The following is a 23,657-nucleotide window of genomic DNA, read 5'->3' as shown; positions in this document are numbered from 1 at the left end:
TCTTTGAGAAGCGCTACATGTTTTATTACTTACTCATTCTGGTCCCGTCAGCTCATCCACTCAGGAACCACAAGGCACTCAGAGGATTAAAAGAACTGAAACATTTATTAACTCTTAACTGATGGTTTCCACTGCATTGGTCTTCTTACAATCAATTGTAACTCGTATTGCTCTCCAGGTGATCATAAGCAATACATATATGTCCTGGCTAAAACACATGCTTACCCTAATGCCTGTCCTGCAGTTCAGTCAAAACCCAGAGCGGATTTCACACTCCCGACGTACTTCAATACCATCTGGGCTGGGCTTCCAATAACTGCATACTCCCTTCAGGCTGCCACCCAAAAGGTCTTGCTATCAGCCAGGGGTAGACTGCAATTCCACCCGAGCCCCGGTTTATGGACGGACTCCCCAATCTGCCGAATTTCTGGCTCCTATAATGGCTGATGCAATATAACAGCGTTACTGTTCAGATAATCAATCCACTGGTTACAAGGCTACTGGACTTCCCCTTTCTCTTGCAATGGGTCATCTGGCAGGAGAAATGACAGTAACACCTAACTCCCCACAATCCAGAGATGGTTACTTTATCAAGAAGCAGAACAAAATCCTTCCCACAAGATTTCCCTTTTTATACCCTCTGAAGCTCCTCTCAGGTCCTCCAGTCACTTCCCTAATGACCTGCTACCCAGGACTCACTCTATCATGTTTTTAGAACATACATAAGAACGTAAGCGTTGCCATACCGGGACAGACCGAAAGTCCATCAAGGCCCAGTATCCTGTTTCCAACAGTGGCCAATTCAGGTCACAAGTACCTGGCAAGATCCCAAAACAGTACAATACATTTATGCTGCTTATCCTAGAAATAATCAGTGGATTTTCCCAAGTCCAGCTGTTGCTGACCAGAAACCCTTGAAGTAGGATATCAGAATGGAAGGAATCTTCGAACTTGAGTTCCTTGTTGTTGCATGTATGACATCTCCCTGCTAACTATCTTGAAGGTGGATATGAAGTTGGAACCTTCCAACGTGAGCTCTCTGTGCTGCATGTGCGACACATCCCTGCTAATTACCTGAAGGCAGGGCCCGTGCCTAGGATCTGTGGCGCCCCCCTGCAGACTATCAGTTGGCACCCCCCCCCCCCCCCCCCCCCCCCCGTGTGGCACAAGATGCAAAGGAAATAGTAGCTGAAAGATGGAGTGCATCTTTGTGGGATTGCTCAACAAATAGATCACAAATAATTTTTTATGATTTTAACCATGAAAAATGATCGCTCACCACTTGCCACACTGACAGGAATTGTCAGCAATATTCTTAGAAACAAATTGCTATACATTGCAAAATAAGATAGCAGATGTAAATTCTTAAAGTGGACATATTGCAAACGCTAAAATGAAAATAAAATGATTTTTTTCTACCTTTGCTGTCTGGTGACTTTCTTTTTCTGATCATGCTGACCCAGTATCTGATTCTGCTGCTATCTGTGCTCTTAACTCCGTTTCCAGGGCTTCCTTTCCATTTATTCTTTACTTTCCTCCTTTCTTCTTCATTTCTTGCTCTATATCCATTTCCAGCTATTTTCTCCCTCTCTCCCTGGGCCCAGCCCTCCCATCCATGTCCCTCTCTGCCCTTCCCTCCTCCATCCATAGCCAGCAATTTTCCTCTCTCCCCTCCATTTCCAGCAATTTCTCCTCTCCCTGGGCCCTGCCCTCCCATCCATGTCCATCCATGTCCCTCTCTGCCCTTCCCTCCTCCATCCATAGCCAGCAATTTTCCTCCCTCCCCTCCCCTCCATTTCCAGCAATTTCTCCTCTCCCTGGGCCCTGCCCTCCCATCCATGTGCATCCTTGTCCCTCTCTGCCCTTCCCTCCTCCATCCATAGCCAGCAATTCTTCTCTCTCCCCTCCCCTTCATTCCAGCAATTTCTCCTCTCCCTGGGCCCTGCCCTCCCATCCATGTCCATCCTTGTCCTCTCTGCCCTTCCCTCCTCCATCCATAACCAGCAATTCTCCTCTCTCCCCTCCCCTCCATTTCCAGCAATTTGTCCTCTTCTTGGCCCTACCCTCCCATCCATACCTCTCTGCCCTTCCCCTTACCTCAGCTCTGCGCCCTGGAGCCTTCAAATCTTTTACCTCCGGTCCACAGCAGCGTCAGTGAAAGCGCTGCCGACGTCTCCCTTCCCTTCGCGCTCGTTGGTTCCCTCAGTGTCCCGCCTTCTTCTGACATCACTGAGGGAACCAACGAGCGCGAAGGGAAGGGAGACGTCGGCAGCGCTTTCACTGACGCTGCTGCGACCGTTGGAGCCTCAGAGGTAAAAGGTTTAAAGGCCTCGGCGGCGCGGAGCTCAGGTAAGCGGCGAGTGTAAGCACTGCGGCGGCGCCCTCCAGAGGTCGGCGCCCCCCTACAGTGCTTACCCCGCTTACAGTATTGGCACGGCCCTGCCTGAAGGTGCCCTGAAGTTCCCCCCTCCCCTCTGCCTCCAGCCAAAGCCAGAAATAGGAGCCCTGAAGACTCTCTGGGCAAGGAGGTGGGAAGCAATTAGTTGCTAAGAGACAGATTAAAGGAGACCCTTACTCAGAACTACTATTGTCCCTCCCATCTCCTCTGCTCATTAACTTATCACGGAAACCTGATCCACCACTGACCTCAACAACTTGCAAGGCAAGCTGAGTGGAGGAGTGGCCTAGTGGTTAGGGTGGTGGACTTTGGTCCTGGGGAACTGAGGAACTGAGTTCAATTCCCACTTCAGGCACAGGCAAGCTCCTTGTGACTCTGGGCAAGTCACTTAACCCTCCATTGCCACATGTAAGCCGCATTGAGCCTGCCATGAGTGGGAAAGCGCGAGGTTCAAATGTAACAAAAAAAACCAAACACACAAGACCAGAACACCAGACCCAACTCCAAAGAACAAAGTCATATCACGCATCCAGTCATCAGAACACAGTATAATTAGTAGGCCACACTGAATAGAAACCACAACAAATATCTCCAAACTACTCCTAATAATCTACTCCTTAACACTGATCCACTTAACATTAACCACCCCTCTCTCAGAAAGAATATCATACCCATACTATACAATCATCAAAGATTGATCAGATACACCACACCGCATCAAACTGACAAAACTTAAATAAAAGAAGACCACAAACACGTGGACAACCACAGAATGCAAAGAAGGGTGCGAACAAACCCACCTCGACAAAGAAATGGCAACTAATAAAAGTCCACACAACACCAAACGCAGAAGACCCATTCCAAACAATCCAAGTAGGCTACACCAATGCCAGATCCGCAGTAAACAAAAGAGCAATACTAACAGACTGGATCCTGGCAGAAGACCTTGAACTACTCTTCATCAATGAAACCTGGATCCATGACCAAAAGGACCCCATAATATTAGACCCCATAAATCACACACTGGACCAGAAAGGAAAAGAAAGGTGGAGGCATAGCACTAATCTATTGATCCCACTTTGCCACCGAAACCACTGCTGAATCCATGACACCTCAACTTGAAATTGCCTCATCAGAATCCACAACAAGACCCTTTTGCGATCATTTAAACTGTGTCCTGTTTTACAGACCTCCAGGTAATTGGAATGAAGGCCAGACCAGCTTCATGGACTTCATTTCAAATACATGTGTAACCAACTCCAATGTACTAATAATAGGAGACATCAACCTTCACTTAGAAGACTCAAACTCAATAAATGCACGAGAAAGTAAGGAATTCCTCCACCTATACGATCTCAAATGGCCACAAATGCAAGCAACCCACGTCAAAGGGCACACACTTGATCTCATCTCACACAACTCTCAACAGACCAGAAACTTAATAATAACAGATATTAAATGGTCAGAAACACCCTGATCTGACCACTACAAACTAAACTTATCCCTACACTGGCGGAAGACGGGATCACACTAAATACAAGAACACACATCCTACAGAACAAAGGCCAAGTAGAACATGAAACATTCTGGCAACAGATATACAACAATGAATGGACAGCACAAACAGACTCCATATACTACCTCATGGAATGGGATAAAGATGCAAATGCATACTAGATGAAATAGCACCCTTACGAACAAGAACTTCACGTAAGCTTAACTCGATACCATGGTTCAAAGATGACCTGAAAAAGCTAAAAACACAATCCAGGAAACTCGAACGAGTATGGAAAAAAAACAAAGATGAACAAACACTCAACACATGGAAACAATCACAAAGAAAGTACAAATACGCTATAAGACAGTCCAAAAGATCTTACTATAAACAAAAATAGGAACAGATTACAAAGACACGAAGAAATTATACCAACTCGTGAACAAACTCCTAGACACCAACCAGGTCACTACGTCGAATACAGACATCCCATCTGCAGATAAACTTGCTAAGTATTTCAATGAAAAAATTGTAAACCTACGCAACACACTACCTCAGAACAACACTGACATCGAAAATTTCCTTTACCGTCGATACAGTTACACAGGCGATCAGCAGGTTCTCCAACACCCACTGTAAACTGGATACCTGTCCCAACCTACCTATGAAATCTGCCCCAAGACCGCTTCATAGCAGACCTCACATCCCACCTAAATTACATGCTACAGCAAGGTCTCTTCCCTAAGGAAAATGGTAATATCCTACTCACCCCAATACCAAAAGACACAAGAAAAAAAACAATGAAATCACTAACTACCATCCAGTAGCATCCATTCCGTTGTCAGTCAAACTGATGGAAAGCATGGTAACCAAACAACTTACAGATTATATAAACAGATTCTCAATATTACACGAATCACAGTCAGGTTTTCGCCCCCTCCACAGCACAGAAACAGTACTACTCACTCTCCTAGCCAAATTCAAGCAGGAAATAGCAATAGGCAAAAACATCCTCCTCCTCCAATTCGACATGTCTAGTGCATTCGACATGGTAAACCCATAACATATTAATAAGATACTAGATAAGTTCGGTATTGGTGGAAACACACTTAGCTGGATCAAGGGTTTCCTAACCACAAGAACAAATCAAGTAAAATCAAACTCAAACATATCACCATGGAAAGCAGACTGTGGAGTACCACAAGGATCACCATTATCACCGATCCTCTTCAATCTAATGATGACCCCACTAGCCAAGTCCTTATCCAACCAAGGCCTTAACCCCTTCATCTATGCAGACGATGTTACAATATACATTCCTTACAAATCTCAACTGGCAGAAATCACCAACGAAATCAAGAACAGCTTGAACATCATGGACTCTTGGGCAAATGCATTTCAACTAAAACTCAACAAAGAAAAAACACACTGTCTCATCCTCTCATCACATCACAGCGTGGACAACCCCACAATCATCAACACCCCAGATTACACCCTTCCTATCTCAGACAGCCTGAAAATCCTCGGCGTTACTTTGGACCGCAACCTAACACTAGAGAGCCAAGTGATATCCGCAACAAAGAAAATGTTCCACTCAATGTGGAAAATCAAACGCGTAAAACAATTCTTCCCGAGGGAAGCATTTCACAACCTGATACAATCAATGGCACTAAGTCAGGTAGACTACTGCAATGGAATTTATGCGGGATGCAAAGAACAAACATTAAAGAAACTTCAGACCGCTCAAAACACGGCAGCTAGACTTATCTTCAGAAAAACACGATTTGAAAGTGCAAACCCCCTCCGCAAAAAACTACACTGGCTCACAATCAAAGAACGCATTGCCTTCAAAATCTGCAATCTGGTTCACAAAATTATCTACGGTGAAGCCCCGGGATACATGACAGACCTGATCGACCTACCAACTAGAAAAACATCCGAATCAGCACGAATGTACCTAAATCTCCACTACCCAAGCTGCTCTCAAATATAAATCTACCTACTCATCCAGTTTCTCCTACATAAGCACACAACTGTGGAACACATTACCAAAAGCCCTGAAAACCACGTACAACCACCTAAACTTCAGGAAATCACTAAAAACTTACCTGTTTAAAAAGGCATACCCTACCAATCCAACATAAATGACGATCTCTGCAATGCACCAAAACTAAAGTACGTAAATGACATGACTCAACTCTTCTGTTGTACGATTCCCAAATGTGGCTGCGCCACATGAACTTTATTTTACCACAACATCACTTTGTATTTGTTTACACCGGAGTCTGCAAGCGCAGCTGCGGTACTATGTAAGCCACATTGAGCCTACAAATAGGTGGGAAAATGTGGGATACAAATGTAACAAATAAATAAATAATGGCTTATAGATTTTTCTTTTAGGAAGATAGCTTAACAGGGTTTTAAAAAAGTAAGGATAACTGCTTTTATCACATTCTCTGGCAACAAATTCCAGAGTTTAATTACACGTTGAGTGAAGAAATATTTTCTCCGATTTGTTTTAAATTTACTACTTTGTAACTTCATTGTGTGGCCCCCTAGTCCTAGTATCTTTGAAAAGAGTAAACAAGCTATTCATGTCTACCTGTTCCACTCCACTCATTATTTTATATACCTCTATGTAGAGTTATTCCTAACCAGATAACTCCTTCTGAATATCAAGCCTGCTGTATGCGTTAATAGTCAATGTTAATCAGATGCAAATAAGGTACAAGGTACACATTACTGCAGATGGTAAAGTATGTGTGTTAATGTGGATTTTGCATCCTTCTATGTGCTTACTTTTCTCAGTGCTGTGAGATAATGAGTGATCTTCTACTGATTTTATCCAGGCAAGGTGAGAAGTTGGTTAAATCAGCAAAAATCTAAAAACAGAAGCCCCCCCCTTCTGTAGTCTTATCACATTAAGGTAGTGGTTCTCAAACCCGATCCTGGTAGCACCCTAGTCAGCCAGGCCCCTGAGATTTCCACACTGAATATTCATGAGAGAGACCCACATGCAGTGGAATCAGTGCATACAAATATCTCTCATGAATACCCACCGTGGACACCCAAAAACCCAACCTGCTGGGGTGCCTCCATGTGTTACATCTGCACTTAAATTTTTGAAAGGCTCATAATTAAGTGCAGAACAGGTGCTGATGTGTGCTTCCACTTTCGGTTTTGCTCAGACTTGTACACGTTTGTTTCTCACTATCAGCACTTATAACTTGCATGGGCTTCCTTCCGCTTGCTGGAAGACAAAACCCGCAACTTACTCTGACAAACTGAAAACCTTTAATGCTACACCTGAGAATGATGGTAAGTTTTTGGCACTAAAGGCCATCATTTGCTTCTGGTTATTGCAATGCTTGCATTTGAGCATTGGGAAGAAAAACAAAAGACCTCATAAGAACATAACATAAGAATAGCCATACTGGGTTAGACCAGTGGTCCATCTAGCCCAGTATCCTGTTTCCACAGTGGCTAATCCAGGTCACAAGTACCTGGCAGAAATTCGAATAGTAGCAACATTCCATGTTACCAATCCTAGGGCAAGCAGTGGCTTCCTCATTTACATCCATATACATACAATTTCAATACAATGTGTGGCCATCTTTGGTGCACACATTAACACCGGCGCTCAAGCCCTCTGAGCATGCGGTGCTGTATAATGTGAGCACAAACCTGGCATTAACTGCATGTTAATGCAGATGGTAGATTTGAACATCAGCCCGTTTGTTTCAGCATCGCATGTATGTGCGTGCATCTCCGTTTGCCTGTTTTGTTTGCGTGGGTATTTTTCTAGACTGGTATCTGCGTACGTGTGTGTGTGTGCATATGTGTGCGTGCATGTGTTACTGCATGTGGGTTTATGTGTGTGCTTCAATGTTTGTGCGTGCATGCTCAAGTTTTTGTGTTTACTATTTCCATTGCCGCAGTCATTGACCCCAGAACCTGGACATAGTCCCTAATCCTGGGTCTGCCTTGATTGAGGAAAAGACAAATTTGTTGAACCTTCTTTGACCTCCTGCACGCCATGCTCTTCCGTGCTGTGTCAAATAGCATGCTCAGATACTCCAGTGTCTGTGAAGGAGTTACTCTGCTCTCTCAAAATTGATCACCCAACCTAACAACTACAGAAGACAGACAACTTTGTTCATCGTTGCCATGCTGTCTGGACAGGACCATGAGTGAATGAGCCAGTTATTGAGATACGTGTGAATTCTGATTCCCTGGCACCGAAGGAAAAAAGGTCACCACCACCACCACAATAAACGTTCTTGGAGCTGTGGCGAGACCAAAGGGCAAAGCCCTGAACTGGAAGTGACAGCCCAACACCATAAAAGGTAGAAACCTCTGCATGCAGCTGTCATATGAGTATACGAAAGTATGCCTTCTTGAGATTGAAGGTGGTGAGAAATTATCCTGCTTGAACCGCAGCTATGACTACTCTATGTGAAAAGTCGAAGGCAGCAGTTTAAACCTTTGAGATCTAAGACTGGATGAAAGGTGCCTTCCTTCTTTGGGACAATGAAGTAGACAGAGTATCTGCCCTGACCTGTTCTGCCTGGGGAACTGAAACAATGGCCCATACGCGCTAGCAAGGAATCTACATTGGCCTGAACCTCAACCACCTTGGTTTCCTTTCGACAAGGAGACTGCAGGAAGAAAGAAGAAAGAAGTGACTGCGCGGGCTGGGCGGGAGAACTCCAACTTCTAACCTTCTGTAAGAATATCCATAATCCACTGGTCTGATGTGATTTTGTCATGCTCCTCCCAAAAGTCCTGAAGACATCCTCCTAGCGGAGAAAGAGAAGAATGGACCGGCCTTGTATCCTTGCGAAGCACTGGAGGAATTGGGAGCTCTAGCTGACTGAGAGGACTTCCTGTCCGCACGAAAGGAAGACTGGCATGCCTGAAAGCGGGACTTCCGACCTTATTGCTGATGACCAGGCCGGTACCATCTGTCTTGAAATGAACAGCCCACCTGAAGATGGAGGACCAAAGGTTTTTGTCACTGAAAATGGATGCTGTGAGTTCCTGAAACAGTATCGCGAGACTGCAGCAAGTTCCTGGGGCAATATTGCGAGACTGCCACTGAAACTTACACCAGTCACTTTCAGTATGGAGAGTGGCGATTGCATGGACAGGAGCATAGGACGGAGGATGGCTCCTGCCCCAGCTGATCTAGTGCAAACAACCGGCTCGCAAATTTTAGAAAATCTAACAACTGGCTCTTGCGAGCTGGCTCCAGCACACCGCTGTCCCCATGGGTAGGGTAGGTTTCTTAATGTTCTCAGTGAGTCTTAGTTGGCGGTGAGCTATGGCATGACTTACTGTACGTTTTGTTGTCCCTCCCTAAATTCCTCAAGTATCTTCCCTGTTTAGTTATAAAAAAAGCTTTACTACTAGTCCTCTTGATGCTTTCCAATGCTGCCTTTCTCCTACTTGTCTGCTTGTCCTTGTTTAGGTGATTCCCTACAATTCCTCAATTTTTGAAATGTAAACCACTTAGATTGTATTTTATCAATTTGTAGTTTATCAAATATGAAGTAACAGTCCTTGGACAAGAGATACAAACAGTGGTTCCCACTGGGCAAGTCACTTAACCCTCCATTGCCCCATGTAAGCCGCATTGAGCCTGCCATGAGTGGGAAAGCGAGGGGCACAAATGTAACAAAACAAAAAAAAAAACCCAGCCAACATGTATGCTAAGCGAAGATAGTAATTGCACCATATTGAGATTTGTATCAATTTTTGTAGTTTATACAATGGATGCATAAATTGCTTTTCCTTACTATGTGATTTGATGTGCCCCACTGGACCACCAGGGATTTAAGGTAGGACTGGAGTCTGAATGTCGTGGGCTGTGGGGAGGGGGAGGGAGAAGGGAAGGAGGGGGCTCGGAGGGCTCCAGAAAAGCTTTTTAATTAGCTATGTGAGTGTCAGCACTGAATATTGCCAGCACCCACACAACTGCCAGCTCTTCCCCAATGCCGCCCTTCTGTACTGCCCTGGCTTGCCCAATGTTTTATGGTGTTCAGAGCTGACGTTCAGCGGCACTGCCTGGTTAAGTGCTACTGAATATCGGTGGTTGGGTGACCAGGAGTGTTTTAAGCGAGCTGTAGCCTCTCCTGCCTGCTTAAATCGTTTTGAATATCAGAGGGTAAGTTTTCAGCTGAGAATTCATCTTAATTTAGGGCTTCTATTGCAAAGCCGCACTAGCAATTCCCATGCAGTATATGAGAGGAAGCCCATAGGAACTGAATGGGCTTCCTCTCATTTACCACGCAGGAATCGCTAGCGTGTCCTTGTAAAAAGCCCTTAAAGTTCAGCCTGCTATTCATTTGCCTAGATTTATGAGCCTAGGGCTGAAAGTCACTAAGCTCCTTTTTCCCCTGTCCTAAATCCACCCCTGTTACCATCTACTTTTTCTGCTCCTAAGTTTTGAGAATTTTTGAATGCAAATTTTGGCACTCAGCCCTAGTAAATTTTCAGAGAGGCTAATTTAGCAACATAACACATTTTAAAACTTATTGTACGATCATATTGAATATCCATCCTGGTCTTGGAAACAGGGAACCATAGCCATTTGATAACAATTTTAAATTAGAAATTAGTGTGTATTTGTAACAAACTGCAAGTCAAAAGAGCTTTTCTGTCTTTGTTCTATAAATCAGTTTCAAATCTATTGCTGCGAACTGCTCAACTTTAAAAATCTAATTCCTTCTATATACACTCTAAAGTCTAGATAAAGGTCCCAGCACTCTTAGCATAACACATTCTGAGATCTTATCAGCTCATGAAAGTACAATTACAATTTGCATTAATGAGTTACCTTTGTTATAGCCCAGTGGTGAGCAAACTGGTCCAGATCGGTAGGGTACAGTCCAACAGGTGAAACTTGAGTTTGGCTAAGGTGAGGACTGTTTTTACTGCCCTGAAGCAAGGCTAACTCATCTTCTGGGAAACCTAAAAGTACAGGAAACAAGCTTATTAATACCATAGAACAGGTGAAGGGTTTTTACATTCCATCAATAATAAAAGGTTTCTTTCAATTCTGTTAAGTGTTCTTGCTGTTCAAAACTTAGGGATCAAAATTTAAAATAAATTAACAGGCAGCAGCGCCTCCAGATGTGCTGGAGCAGTTTAGTTTATTATAGTTTATTAAAACCTGATATACCGCCCATACCAAGCTAGTGTATGTTAACGGTGTACAATAATGTTACTACAGAGAGATAAGAGCGCCATTAAAATATATAGGATAGCACAGTCATTCAACTTGAAGATCAAACAATCTCACATCACAATACAGGTTCAAATGCCTGACCCCGAAAGAGCCACAATCAACCAAATGCGAGCTAAAAGTAATACATATTCACTGCTGATTTAAGACTGCTCATCCCATATATATGGGGGCAAATCATTCCAAATCTTAGGGGACAAAAAGTAAAAGGCTGACTGCCTCATGGATTCCAGGTCTGACTTGTGATCACTAACAGCTGGACTGTTCGATATGTGTTATTCCATCAGATTTCTTAGTACTCATATTCTAGGAATAATATATATATATATATATATATATATATATATATATATATATATATATATAATATTTGTGGGGATACAAATATGAACAACCCCACCCCACATACACAGACCCCAGGGGAAGGTACAATATATATATATCTGTCCTGATTACACTTTGTTTTCAACTTTTCCTTGTGGTATATGTGATTGCTCAGTGCTTGCCCCTAGATTTAGTGCTATGATTTACATGTCCATATTGTACCTTCCCCTGGGGTCTGTGTATGTGGGGTGGGGTTGTTCATATTTGTATCCCCACAAATATTTGGGGCCTTGTCTGGGATATCTTCTATCCCCTGGGGGGGGGGGGGGGGGGGGGGGACAGAGGTGTAGAAGACATTGGCTATTTATTTGTAGATGTACCTATTATATCTGTTAGGAGCACTTCTTTTCAGAGTTTTTTGTCCGTTTCTTTTCCTCTGTCTTTCCTTCTCGCTGTGTTTACCAGTGCTTCATGTTCTTGTTTTAGTAAAATACTAAATGACAGCAAATAAAGACCAGTCTGCCCAACAGTCACATTCATTGTCAATTCATAATTAAACCAACAATGAAGGTGGTATAAAATTCTTGATCCTGGTCTTTCTTTGCCATTTCTGGGAAATAGACTGTAGAAGCCCACCCGGCACAGTGCTTACGTTCCAAGTACTGGAGTTGCCATCGAAGCCCACTCCAGCTTATCCCAATCTGTCTTGTCATACTTGGGACACAGACCATGGAGGTCTGCCTGGCAGTATGCCCAGACCTTTATTAAACAGGAAGTGAATCGCTAATTTTCACTTTTGCTAGTTATCTGAATAGCAGTTTCTGCTTTACAAACAAAATAAATAAATAAATAAAAAGGAAAGAAAGAGGACAGACCTTTTCCTACTGCACAGATGCTGCTAGTAGCTTTTAAGGTGCTTTTAGGGTGCTTAAAGCATTCTATAATGCCTTCTGACATGTCGGCCAAGTTAGAGGACAAAGCAATCCAGGCTCTCAATAGGGTCGCTTCTTTTTGTAGCCAGGACAATAATATTTTATCATACTTAGAAGAAGGGGGCAAATTGATTACTATGGAAGAGGTAAAAATAGGTGAAATGCCACATTGTGCCTGCATGTGTGGGAAAATGTGGGGTAAAAATGTACTATAAATAAATAAATAAAAAAAATATTTTGCACTTTTAGCTGTGGTCAGATTCTGGTCTAAGGATGCCATAGGCCATCTGGACAGAGGTACCTCCTTGTTTGGCTGACGATAGTCCAATGCAAACCTCCAAGTATTGCTCTTTTTTATAATTGGCCACAGCAGTGAGTTGTGAATGGTGATAATACCTCTGGCTGCGGGGTATTAAGAAGTTTCTGGATGGATTCATAGGATGCCAACAGAAGCTTATATTGCCATACAAAGACTGGTTTACTGTTAGGATCGGTGGACACACGAGTGACATGAAGATCTTTCAAGCCACAATCATAGGAATCAACAGCAGAGAGGAAGAATCCAGAAAAGTTGACAGCTAACAGAGAATATGTAGCAATCAAAATGCAGCCTTAACTTCTGAGACATGTTTACTGAAAGACAGGTGGGAATCAAACTAGATACTTAAATACTTAAATGATTTGACTGGCAAACTTGGCATCCCAAAAAGTTGTGGGGTAAAATGTGCTCCTGCAATTCAACAGGTCATTGTTTTTTCTGGGTTTAGAACCAGTCTGTGTACTGTCAACCAAACTGCAAGAGCAGACAATTTTGTAGAGGTCAATAGTTAGAGGTGATGTTGGAAGAATCAGGAGATAATCACTTGCACAGAAAAAAAAAGCTTTAACAACAATTTTTTTTTTTGAAATAAACTTTTATTGGTGACAGCAACAATTGTACGATTCTAATCTCATTTCAAAACATTCAACAACTTCATAAACATCATTTGTACATCTATCATGTAACTCTGTCTCACTATGTCACACCTTTTATTGTTTCTCCCCCCTTCCCTTATCTTATACTAGCCCCGCTCCCTCCCCTCTCCCCCATCCCTACCCCACCCCCCACCCACCCTCCCTTCCTCCCAGGTAGTACTCTGCTAATACATTTGTGCCTATCCATTAAGTATTCTACTCCGTGCCAGTGGAGTTAGGGTGTCCAGGAATGACTGCCAACACTGGAAGAACTTATCTCCCTTCGGGGATGATAAATCCGGAACCTCTTTTCGCTCCATAGCGCATAAGGAGAGCATATAAGCCCGCCACAACTGGATCGTGGGTCCTTCTTCCTTGAGCCACAATTTAAGTATAGATTTCTTCCCCATAGTCACTGCTCTTCGTAAAAAAGCTTTGAGGCCTATTTTCTTTCTGCCCCTGGTTACATATTTCTCAAACAATAGGCCAGGTTGTCGATTCCACATAACCCCCCACATCTTTGACACTTGTGTACATAATAAGGACCAAAAAGCTAGTACAGCTGGGCAGTGCCAAAACATATGTCCTAGGTGTGCTTTCTGCCCCGTGCATCCCGGACAATCATCATTCTGCCGCAGGGTTGCCTTATAGGCTCTATGTGGGGAAACATATAATCTCATCAAGAATTTATACTGAGTTTCTCTAATATCTGTGCTCCCAAATTCTTTATAACATGTTTGGAGGCAAGATTGTATGTTTATTTCCCCTGCTCGAAGCCCCAGTTCTAATGCCCATTCCTGTGCCAATTTAGCATATAACATTGGTGCTTGCGCCTCTTTAATCTGTGCATGATAATACTTCAGAGGTACCGCCCTCTGTGCTTCTAGGTCATATATTTCTGTCAACTGGTTACGCACTTTGGAAGTAAGTGACTGCAGCGGGAGTGAGCTTGTATAATATTTTAGCTGAGTGTACGCAAGAAAGTCCTGACATGTTAATCCCTGGCGGCTTCGCAACTCCTCCTCTGTCCGCAACCTGCCATCCCCCTTCATGATCTGAAATAGAAAAAATATACCCTCTGACCTCCAAGCGGCAAAAGTGGCTGAGGAACTGCCCACTGGAAACTCTGTATTTCCTCCCAGGGGCAAGAATGGGGTCACCCTTGGATTTAACTGAAATAATTTGCAAATCCATTTCCATGCTTTTTTCATAGGTCTGAAGAGTGTCAATACTTTTGTTTGATGTGTCCCCCTTCCCAGTCCTACATGCAGCCAATAACTAAAATGCATATTGCCCAACATTGCACATTCCATTTCTGGAAAGGAGAAGTGCGACGTTCCCTTGAACCAATCCGCTATGTGTCGCATGCATCCTGCTACCGACATCCATTTCACACTCAGTACCCCCAATCCTCCCTTGTCTTTTGGCAGATATGTTTGTTTAAATGACACTCGGGCTCTACGTCCATCCCATAGAAATCGCCTGAGCATTCTATGGAGGTCTACCTCCTCTTTATGGGTGAGAAATAACGAAAGCACCTGTACCACATATGTCCACTTAGGTACGAGGATCATATTGTAAAGCGCTACCCGCCCTAGTAGTGAGAGGGGTAATTTTTGCCACATCAATAAAGCTGTCCTCGTGGTCTCCCACAAAGGTCGCAAATTGATGGTGTGTACCTTATTCAATTGGGTTGGGATGTATACTCCCAAATATTTAATTGCTTTTGTGCCCCATTGCAACGGAAATGATCCCTCCCACTGTGTTTTTATTGTCTCGTTAGTTGGCAGAGCTACCGATTTTTGTTTATTTAATTTGAATCCAGAATAATATCCAAATTCCTCTACTGTTTCCAACAGTCCTGTTAGGGATCCCTGTGGCCTTGTGAGCGTAAGCAGGATATCGTCCGCAAACGCTAGCACCTTAATTTCAGTCTGTGGCATTGTTACTCCTGTGATCTCCTTATTCTTACCAATCGAGCGTAGCAGAGGTTCTAAATATAGTAGAAAGAGAAGGGGTGAAAGAGGACAGCCCTGCCGCGTTCCTCTTTGTATTGAGAAGGGTGCAGATATCATGTTGTTTACTGTAACACGTGCTGTGGGTGCTGAATACAATGTCAAAATCGCTCTAAGATACCAGCCCTCCAGTCCCACATATTTCAATACCTCAAAAAGATACTCCCAGCTTACTTTGTCGAACGCCTTCTCCGCATCAAGACTCACTAGCAGGAGTGGATCATTTTGTTCCTGACTCTGTGCCAGCGCTAACAAAGCTCGCCTAACATTAAGCCCAGGGTGCCTCCCTTTCACAAAGCCAACTTGATGGTCCCCTATCAAAGACGGTAAGTGTTTTGCTAACCTGTCTGCTAGAAGTCTGGCCAGTATTTTAAGATCAAGATTCAATAATGATATTGGTCTATATGCTTCTAAAGCTTCTGGGGATTTACCCGGCTTAGGTATCAAAGTTATTAGGGCCTCATTCACTCTAGAAGGCCAAGCTCCACTCTCCACTACGTCCTCAAAGTATAGTGTAAGAGGCCCACACACCCTATGACCCATGAGTTTATAATATTCTGTGGAGAACCCATCCATCCCCGGGCTTGTGCCTCCTGCAAGGGACTTAACCACCTTCTGCACTTCCTGAGCTCTTATGGGGCCATTTAGCTGGTCCCTGATTTCTTGGGCCAGGCGTGGCATTCCCGAGTCTTCCAAATAATCCCCTGGCGCTGGACCCGCTGCTTCTGGGTCTTCCCCATATAACTGCTTGAAATAATCTGTGAAGAGTTGCAAAATTTCAGTGGGTTTATGTTGCTGTGTGCCATCTGGTGCTGTTAATGTGTGAATAAGTTTTTTGGTCGTCCATGTTTTTACCATTCTTGCTAATAATTTCCCATTTTTGTTGCCAAATTTATAATACTGATATCGCCTACTGAATAGGAATTTTTTCGTTCGTTCATGTATCAGTGTGTTAAGCCCTGCCAAAGTTGCCATCATATGTTCATAGTTAGCCGCCGTTGGGCATTGCTGGTGCTTCCTTTTGGCCTGTATGTACTGGCGTTCTAATTGGATAATGCCTTGTGATATTCTCTTGTTTCTAGCAGCCACATAACTAAGATCTCTCCTCTCATCACTGCTTTGGATGTTTCCCAGAACAGTTCAGGTGTGTCTTGGTGCTGTGTATTAGTCTCAATATAATTATCCCACTTCTGTTCTAAATAAGATCTGAAATCTGGGTCTCCCACTAAGTATGCTGGGAATCTCCATCGCCTATGTTGCTCAATGGGTGGCCCCAACTCCACATCTATCCAAATTAGTGTATGATCTGAGATAGCCATCGGTCCAACCTCTGCAGAGTGTATTACTGAGAACAGGGGGGCGGATATCAATATGTAGTCGATACGAGACCACGTCCGGTGAACCCTCGAAAGATGAGTGTAGTCTCTTTGCGTAGGGTTCAGCAGCCGCCAGGGATCACCAAATTTAACGTGTCACACAAATAATCTAAGCCTTTTCCTTTACCCATGGCCCCCCAAGCCGAGGACGATGATCGGTCCAAATCTGGGTTTAGCACTTGATTAAAATCTCCCATTAGTATCCATGGTGCCGTGTCATATTTTAGTCCTAATTTTACTAGAGTTGGAAAAAAACTTGAATCACGGGTATTAGGTCCATAAATACCACAGAGATAGTAATTTTGGCTCATGTAATTTATGTGTATCAGAACATATCTACCCTCTTTGTCTCTTTCCACTACCCGTGATTCGCAGGGGAGGCCCCTCTTTATAAGAATTGCTACCCCCCCCTTATGGCCCGTGGCCGATGAGTAATAACATTCCCCCACCCATTGTTGTTTCAATTTCTGGTGTTCCTCGTCTGATAACTTAGTCTCCTGCAGGCATGCAATAGAGGCCTGGTGGTGTTTTAGGCATGTTAATATCTTGGTCCGCTTCACTGGGGAATTTATCCCTGATACATTCCAAGATATCACACGCAGAGGAGGAGTCTTAGCCATTAGCCTTTTTTATGTGTCTCCTATTTAGTGTGTCCAACCCAACTCTGGGCTCCAGGTTCCCCAGCCAAACCCGGCGCCTTCCACATTATACATAAATCGTTTTTCTATTCCATACGTTTTACCTGCACTATGTCTGAATTTCCTACCTGGTAGAATTGGTCTGCCCTCCCCTCCCCTCCCCCCTTTTCTTCTATTCCCCTCTCCCCCCCTCCCCCCCTCCCTGTCCCCATATTCCTTCCCATGCCTCCTTCCTCATGCCACCCTCGCTTGGCATCTGGGTCTGTTTGATGCACCCGGAATCCCCCCACCAAACTTTGTAACATATCTATACTTCATTACGTGCTCTCTATTTAACTGTGCACATTAACCTCATAATGTCAAGTCCCTTGAACAGTCTCTTACAGTTAGAAGACCAGTTCTTCTATGACTCTTTGTCGTATTGGTGTTCACCCACGGGCTTCTCTCGCCATCAGCTACCGGCTTGTCATTGCTCTTCACTCGGTATGATGTTCAGTATAACCAAAAGGTGGTCTCCTAATTTTGTAAATCCCCTGCGATTTTTAGATTTTGACTCTCGACCACCTGCCACCTCACTACAGTCATGCTGGGGGACGTTCCATCCACTCCAAAGCTGACTCCGGTGTCTGAAACAATTTCCATCCGTTAGCAGTCTGTACTTTCAGTGTGGCCGGATACTGCAATATAAATCTTAGCCGCTGTTCCACCAACTTCGAGCACACCGGTGTAAACGCTCTCCGTCGCTGCGTGAGAGATGAGGAATAGTCTTGAAACACTTTTATTAATCCTCCTTCATATTTCGCTTCCTCTTTGTTGGCTTTATATAGGCGCAAAATTGCTGCTTTCTGCGAGTAATCATGAAATTTTACTATGACCACCCGAGGGCGATTTTCGCGTGGTTGCTTCTGGCCTATTCTGTGCACTCTGTCTAAGCGAATGTCCATGCCTTCCCGGGCCTCCGGGTAGCGCGCCTGCAGCCATGTTTCCAAAGTTGTCTTTAATTGCCCCTCCGCCAGGGACTCTGGGAATCCTACGAATCTTAAATTCTCTCGCCGAGATCGATTCTCCAGCTCGTCTAGCTTTTGCTGGTACTCTATGGACAACTGTTCCAACTTATCTATGCTCGTCCCCTGTTCTTGCTGCGTATCCTCTACTTCGGACACCCGAGCTTCGAGCTCGCCAGTACGGCGTGTAAGTTCTGAGGTCATATTTTTTAGCTCCGCTATTTGCTCCGACAGGGTATTAAATCGGGAGTCCAGTGCGTGAACAACCGCCTCCGTTAACTCTGTTACCAGAGTATCTGTTGGGGCGTGCGCTGGAGATATAGACGGGGATACCGGCGCCATCTTGTTTTCCGCCCCGCGGAGCCTCTCGTCCTTACGTTTAGTTGTTTTAGTGCTCACCGACATTGTCTGCTGGATCAGAAATTTGTCCATATATTCCAGGTCTAATCAGGAGCTCTTTTTTTTATTCAATTGTGAAGTTTGAGAGCGATTATTGTCGTGTTTGGCGAGGAGTTCCGGAGCCGCGATGTAACCTGCGTCCACCGCCGCTCACTGCATCACGTGACCTCATCGCTTTAACAACAATTTAACGCTCAATTTAGAAAGAGAAGGACAGCCATCTTTCGACACAAATCGGAAGATGGGCGTCCTTCTCACAGGGTCGCTCAAATCGGCATAATCGAAAGCCAATTTTGGGAGTCCCCAACTGCTTTCCGTCGCAGGGACGAACAAAGTTCACAGGGGCATGTCAGAGGCGTAGCGAAGGCGGGACTTGGGCATGCCTAACACATAGACGTCCTCGACCCATAATGGAAAAAAAGGGCGTCCCTGACAAGCACTTGGACGACTTTACTTGGTCCTGTTTTTCTTACGACCAAGGCACAAAAAGGTGCCCGAACTGACCAGATGACCACCGGAGAAAATCGGGGATCACCTCCCTTTACTCCCACCCTCAAAAAACATCTTTAAAAATATTTTGTGCTAGCCTCTATGCCAGCCTCAAATGTCATACTCAGGTCCATCACAGCTGTATGCCGGTCCCTGGAGCAGTTTTAGTGGGTGCACTGCACTTCAGGCAGGCGGACCCAGGCCCATTCCCCCACTACCTGTTACACTTGTGGTGGTAAATGTGAGCCCTCCAAAACCCACTGTTCCCACATCTAGGTGCCCCCCTTCACACGTAAGGGCTATGCTAGTGGTGTACAGTTGTGTAGGGTGGGATTTGGGGGGGCTCAGCACACAAGGTAAGGGAGCTATGCACCTGGGAGCAATTTATGAAGTCCACTGCAGTGCCCACTAGGGTGCCCGGTTGGTGTCCTGGCATGTCAGGGGGACCAGTGCACTATGAATGCTGGCTCCTCCCATGACCAAAGAGCTTGCATTTGGTCGTTTCTGAGATGGGCGTCCTTGGTTTCCATTATCACCGAAAATCAGAAACAACCAAGTCTAGGGACGACCATCTCCAAGGACGGCCTAAATTTCAGGATTTGGGTGTCCCCGACCGTATTATCGAAACGAAAGATGGACGTCCATCTTGTTTCAATAATATGGGTTTCCCCGCCCCTCCATCGGGACGTTTTGCGAGGACGTCCTCAGCAAAACTTGGGTGTCCCTTTCGATTATGCCCCTCCATGTGTTGCAAATAAAGATATTAAACAGTAAAGGAGACAGGATAGATGCCTTGCAGTACACTACAAGTAAGGGAGTGGGAGCAAGAAGTATCAGTGTCTGTATGGATGGAGAAGACTCGTCTATCCATCTTAGTACTGTTCAATAAGGTCCAAGGCTGCTGAAGGGTCAAGCGAAACATTAGTGCAATATTCCCTTTATCGAGTGTGGCATGGAGATTGCTGAGAAAGGAAGTTATTACAGTTTCTGTGCTATGAAATTTACAGAAACGTGCTTAGACAGGGTGGAGAGCTCTAACCTGCTCTGAGAATGGAAGAAATTGTTTTTCACAAACTGCATGCATTCTATCATCTGCAAATTTAATCCCCTCACTCATCATTCCCATTTCTAGGTAATTAATAAGTAAGTTAAATAGCAGCAGATCCAGTATAGATCAATGAGGCACTCCACTATTCACCCTCCTCCACTGTGAGAATTGGCCGTTTAACCCTACTCTGTTTTTTATGCAATAACCAATCCCTAATCCATAACAGAACATTGCCTCCTATCCCATGACTCAAATTTTCAGAAAGCATGGCAAAAGTCCCTCATGAGAGACTCCTGAGAAAATTAAAGTATAGTACATCGACCAGATCACCTTTATCGGCATGTTTATTCACACGTTCAAAGAAATTAAGTAAATTGGTGAGGCAAGACTTCCCTTGGCTGAACCCATGTTGACTTTGTTCCATTAAACCTTGTTTGCCAATGTATTCAGTGATTTTATTCTTTATACTAGTTTCCACTATTTTGGCCAGCACCACGTCAGGCTTACTAATCTGTAATTCCCCAGATTCCTTTGTAAAAATAGGCATTACATTGGCCACCCTCCAACCTTCAGGTACTATGGACAATTTTTATGACAGACTACAGATCACTGAGGTTGTAAGAGAGGGAATCCAAAGCACACCCGAAGGAGCCCCCTTCTCTTGAAGGCTCTTTGTGTTTCTTTTGGTAAGCTATAGATCACTAACAGAAGACCTGCAATTTCATATCTGAGTTCTTTCAGTACCCTGGGGTGTATACCACCTGGTCCAGGTGATTTACTACTCTTTAATTTGTTAATTTGGCTCACCACATCTTTCAGGTTCATCGAGATTTCTTTCAGTTCCTCTGCATCACCACCCTTGAAAACTCCCGGTTCAACACTGAGGCATCTTTTCCGTGGTTCTTCCTTTGCCAAACTTGGTCCTGTCAAGTTTCTGAGCATTATTTTGCCCCTAAATACACGTTTAATTGCTTACATATTCCTTTCCAACATTTCATTGCATTGGAAAGAAATAGCAGAAATATATGCAATCCAGGGCCTCATTATAGTCAACAACAAAACAGGAAGTATTAGGGGTGTAAAAGGACATGCATAGTGGTACGTTAAACCTCTGAAACTGCAGTTTATACTGTATAACTTTAGAAGCTGGCCAGATTCCATAAATTATTTACCACTTACTATAGTTTCTATTGAACAAATCATAAATATGAGTCATGAAAACAGTAGATAAATCAAAATTAGAGAGGCTTACATAAAATTTGTACACATTACCTGCAAGAGTTGAAAATAAGAAGCTGAAATAGTCCACATCACTCATTGGGCTGTCCTGTACATAACACACCCATCCTGCAAATGGTGATCTAAAAGAACAAATAAAGTAATACTGAGAAACATCACTCAATGAGTATAATGGGAATGCACCATCACTTGAAAAAGAAAATGTCACTGATATTTCCAATTTCATTCTCAAATAATCTGGTTTATATTTGCTTTGACTGCCATTTTATAAAACAAACCCTCACCATTCAGGCTTTCTCCCACCTACCTCCTGGCAGACCCTGCAGTGCTCCTTCCTTAGGCCTTTTCTTACCGCATTTGTAGGTCTTAAATGTGCAGACATAAACTAGAGAATGACACGGGGACAAAGTTTGTCCCCATCTCAGCTCCGTGGATTCTGTCTCCGTCCCCACTCCGTCCCCACCCCATCCCCTGCAGGATTTGTCTCTATCCCCATCTCCATCCCCTGCAGGATTTGTCTCTATCCCCAACCTGTCTCTGCAGTCCCTGTCTCCGTCTCCATCCCCAACTTGTCCCCACAGGTCCTATCTCTGTCCCCGCCCCGTCCCTGCAGGCTCTGTCATCAGCAGAAGCCTCAAACACTTATGAATTTATAGTTAAATCTTAGTATTAAAGTATAAAAAGAAATATGCTGTGAAACTGTTGTTTATAAATCACAAATAGAAAATAATAACAACGAGCAACTATAATAACCCCACCACCACCACCCTTTACCCTTCCAACCCTAACAATAACCGACTTCTACTCCAAGGAACCCTAATCCACCCTGTTAAAATATCCAGGGGTACAAAATACAACCCATTCTGTATGCCCTACTGGGGTAGAAATATGCCCTACGAAGCAGCACTGTTATAATTTTTTTTAATCTGTGGATGAATAATGAATCAACAATCTCAAGATTCAGTCTATATTTTCTGTCTTCCACAGTCCTTCTTGCAACAGAAGTTGTCTTCTCAGAAGATGTGCTGGTAGCAGGAATGTACAGGATCCCCCATGCAAATTTTGCCAGTTGTGGTAAGCATGTTTGCTTGTTTTTCCAAAAAATCAAAATATCATTGCCTGCATCTCTCAAACATAAATAACGGTCCAGTTCATTAACAGGCTTCAAAGTACAGTATGACATGGGGATAAAATTTGTCCCCGTCCCTGCGGGATCTGTCCCTATCCCCGCCCCCTCGGGATCTGTCCCTGTGTCATTCTCTAACACAAACCCCTAGTGAAGGCCTTGACAAATGATTAAATCTAGGAGCCAGCCCAAAAACTTAGGAGCCAGCAGTCGAGATCTCTCTTGGTTCTCCTTCCTCTCCTCTCCAATCCTGTCCACAGTGAATTTTGGGGGGGAGTGGGGACAAGAATCCCCTCCCAGATCAGAAAGCTCTTTTAGAAACTGATTTACTAAGGATTTATTCCTATTCTGTGTCTGTGAGCAAAGAACCTTCAGCAATCAGTTCCAGAATCCCACAATCCCCCTTCCCAAAGCAGTGTGACAGAACCACCTTGAAGCAAAGAGGCATAGTCCCCCAGCAGTACGCCATAAAGTCAAACACTACATCCACTACTACCTTAGCCCTCCCCCAACAAGTGCAGACCTAGAAAATTTCCCCATTAAAAAAAAAAAAAACAAAACTTACCATACAGAAACATTTCTGATTTTAGTGTAACTCCACTAACATCAACAAAAACTCTAATTCCCAGGCATATTGTGAAGAAATATAACTCTACAAAAATTTCACTCATGACCTAGATCAAATCTACCTTACCAACAATAACATCCAAAACAGAGACCCTACCTACAAAAGGCAATGCCCTAAATCAGTGGTTCTGAACCTTTTATTTAAATTTTGGGGCACACTTTCAACCTCATCTGATCTTTGTGGCACATCAAACCAAATTTCACAAAGTTGTCATATTTGCTCGTCATTGGCCATATAACTGAAGTGCCAGAAAATGCATTTTAAACTAAACTGTACTAGAGATACAGAAGAAGAGTATAAGGACCATGGCAGGATTTACTACATAATGTAATAAAACAAAACTGTT

At 43.9% G+C, this 23,657-nt stretch overlaps 1 protein-coding gene across 3 annotated transcripts in view; it reads right to left on the bottom strand.

The window, feature by feature from the left end:
* TEX10 (testis expressed 10) overlaps positions 1 to 23,657 on the bottom strand; it is a 236,419-nt gene that overhangs the window by 72,589 nt on the left and 140,173 nt on the right. For all 3 annotated transcript variants that reach the window (XM_030205096.1, XM_030205101.1, XM_030205108.1), the window contains exons 9-10: positions 21,591 to 21,679; positions 10,732 to 10,865 (exon numbers count right to left, since the gene is read on the bottom strand). In XM_030205096.1, coding sequence (XP_030060956.1) covers positions 10,732 to 10,865; positions 21,591 to 21,679 — 223 coding nt within the window. The remainder of the gene's footprint in view (positions 1 to 10,731; positions 10,866 to 21,590; positions 21,680 to 23,657) is intronic.

This window comes from Microcaecilia unicolor, chromosome 1 (assembly GCF_901765095.1).
Source record: "Microcaecilia unicolor chromosome 1, aMicUni1.1, whole genome shotgun sequence".
Classification (NCBI taxonomy): Eukaryota; Metazoa; Chordata; class Amphibia; order Gymnophiona; family Siphonopidae; genus Microcaecilia; species Microcaecilia unicolor.
The sequence above is the reverse complement of the archived record's forward strand: the minus strand, read 5'-3'. Positions and strand labels throughout refer to the sequence as shown.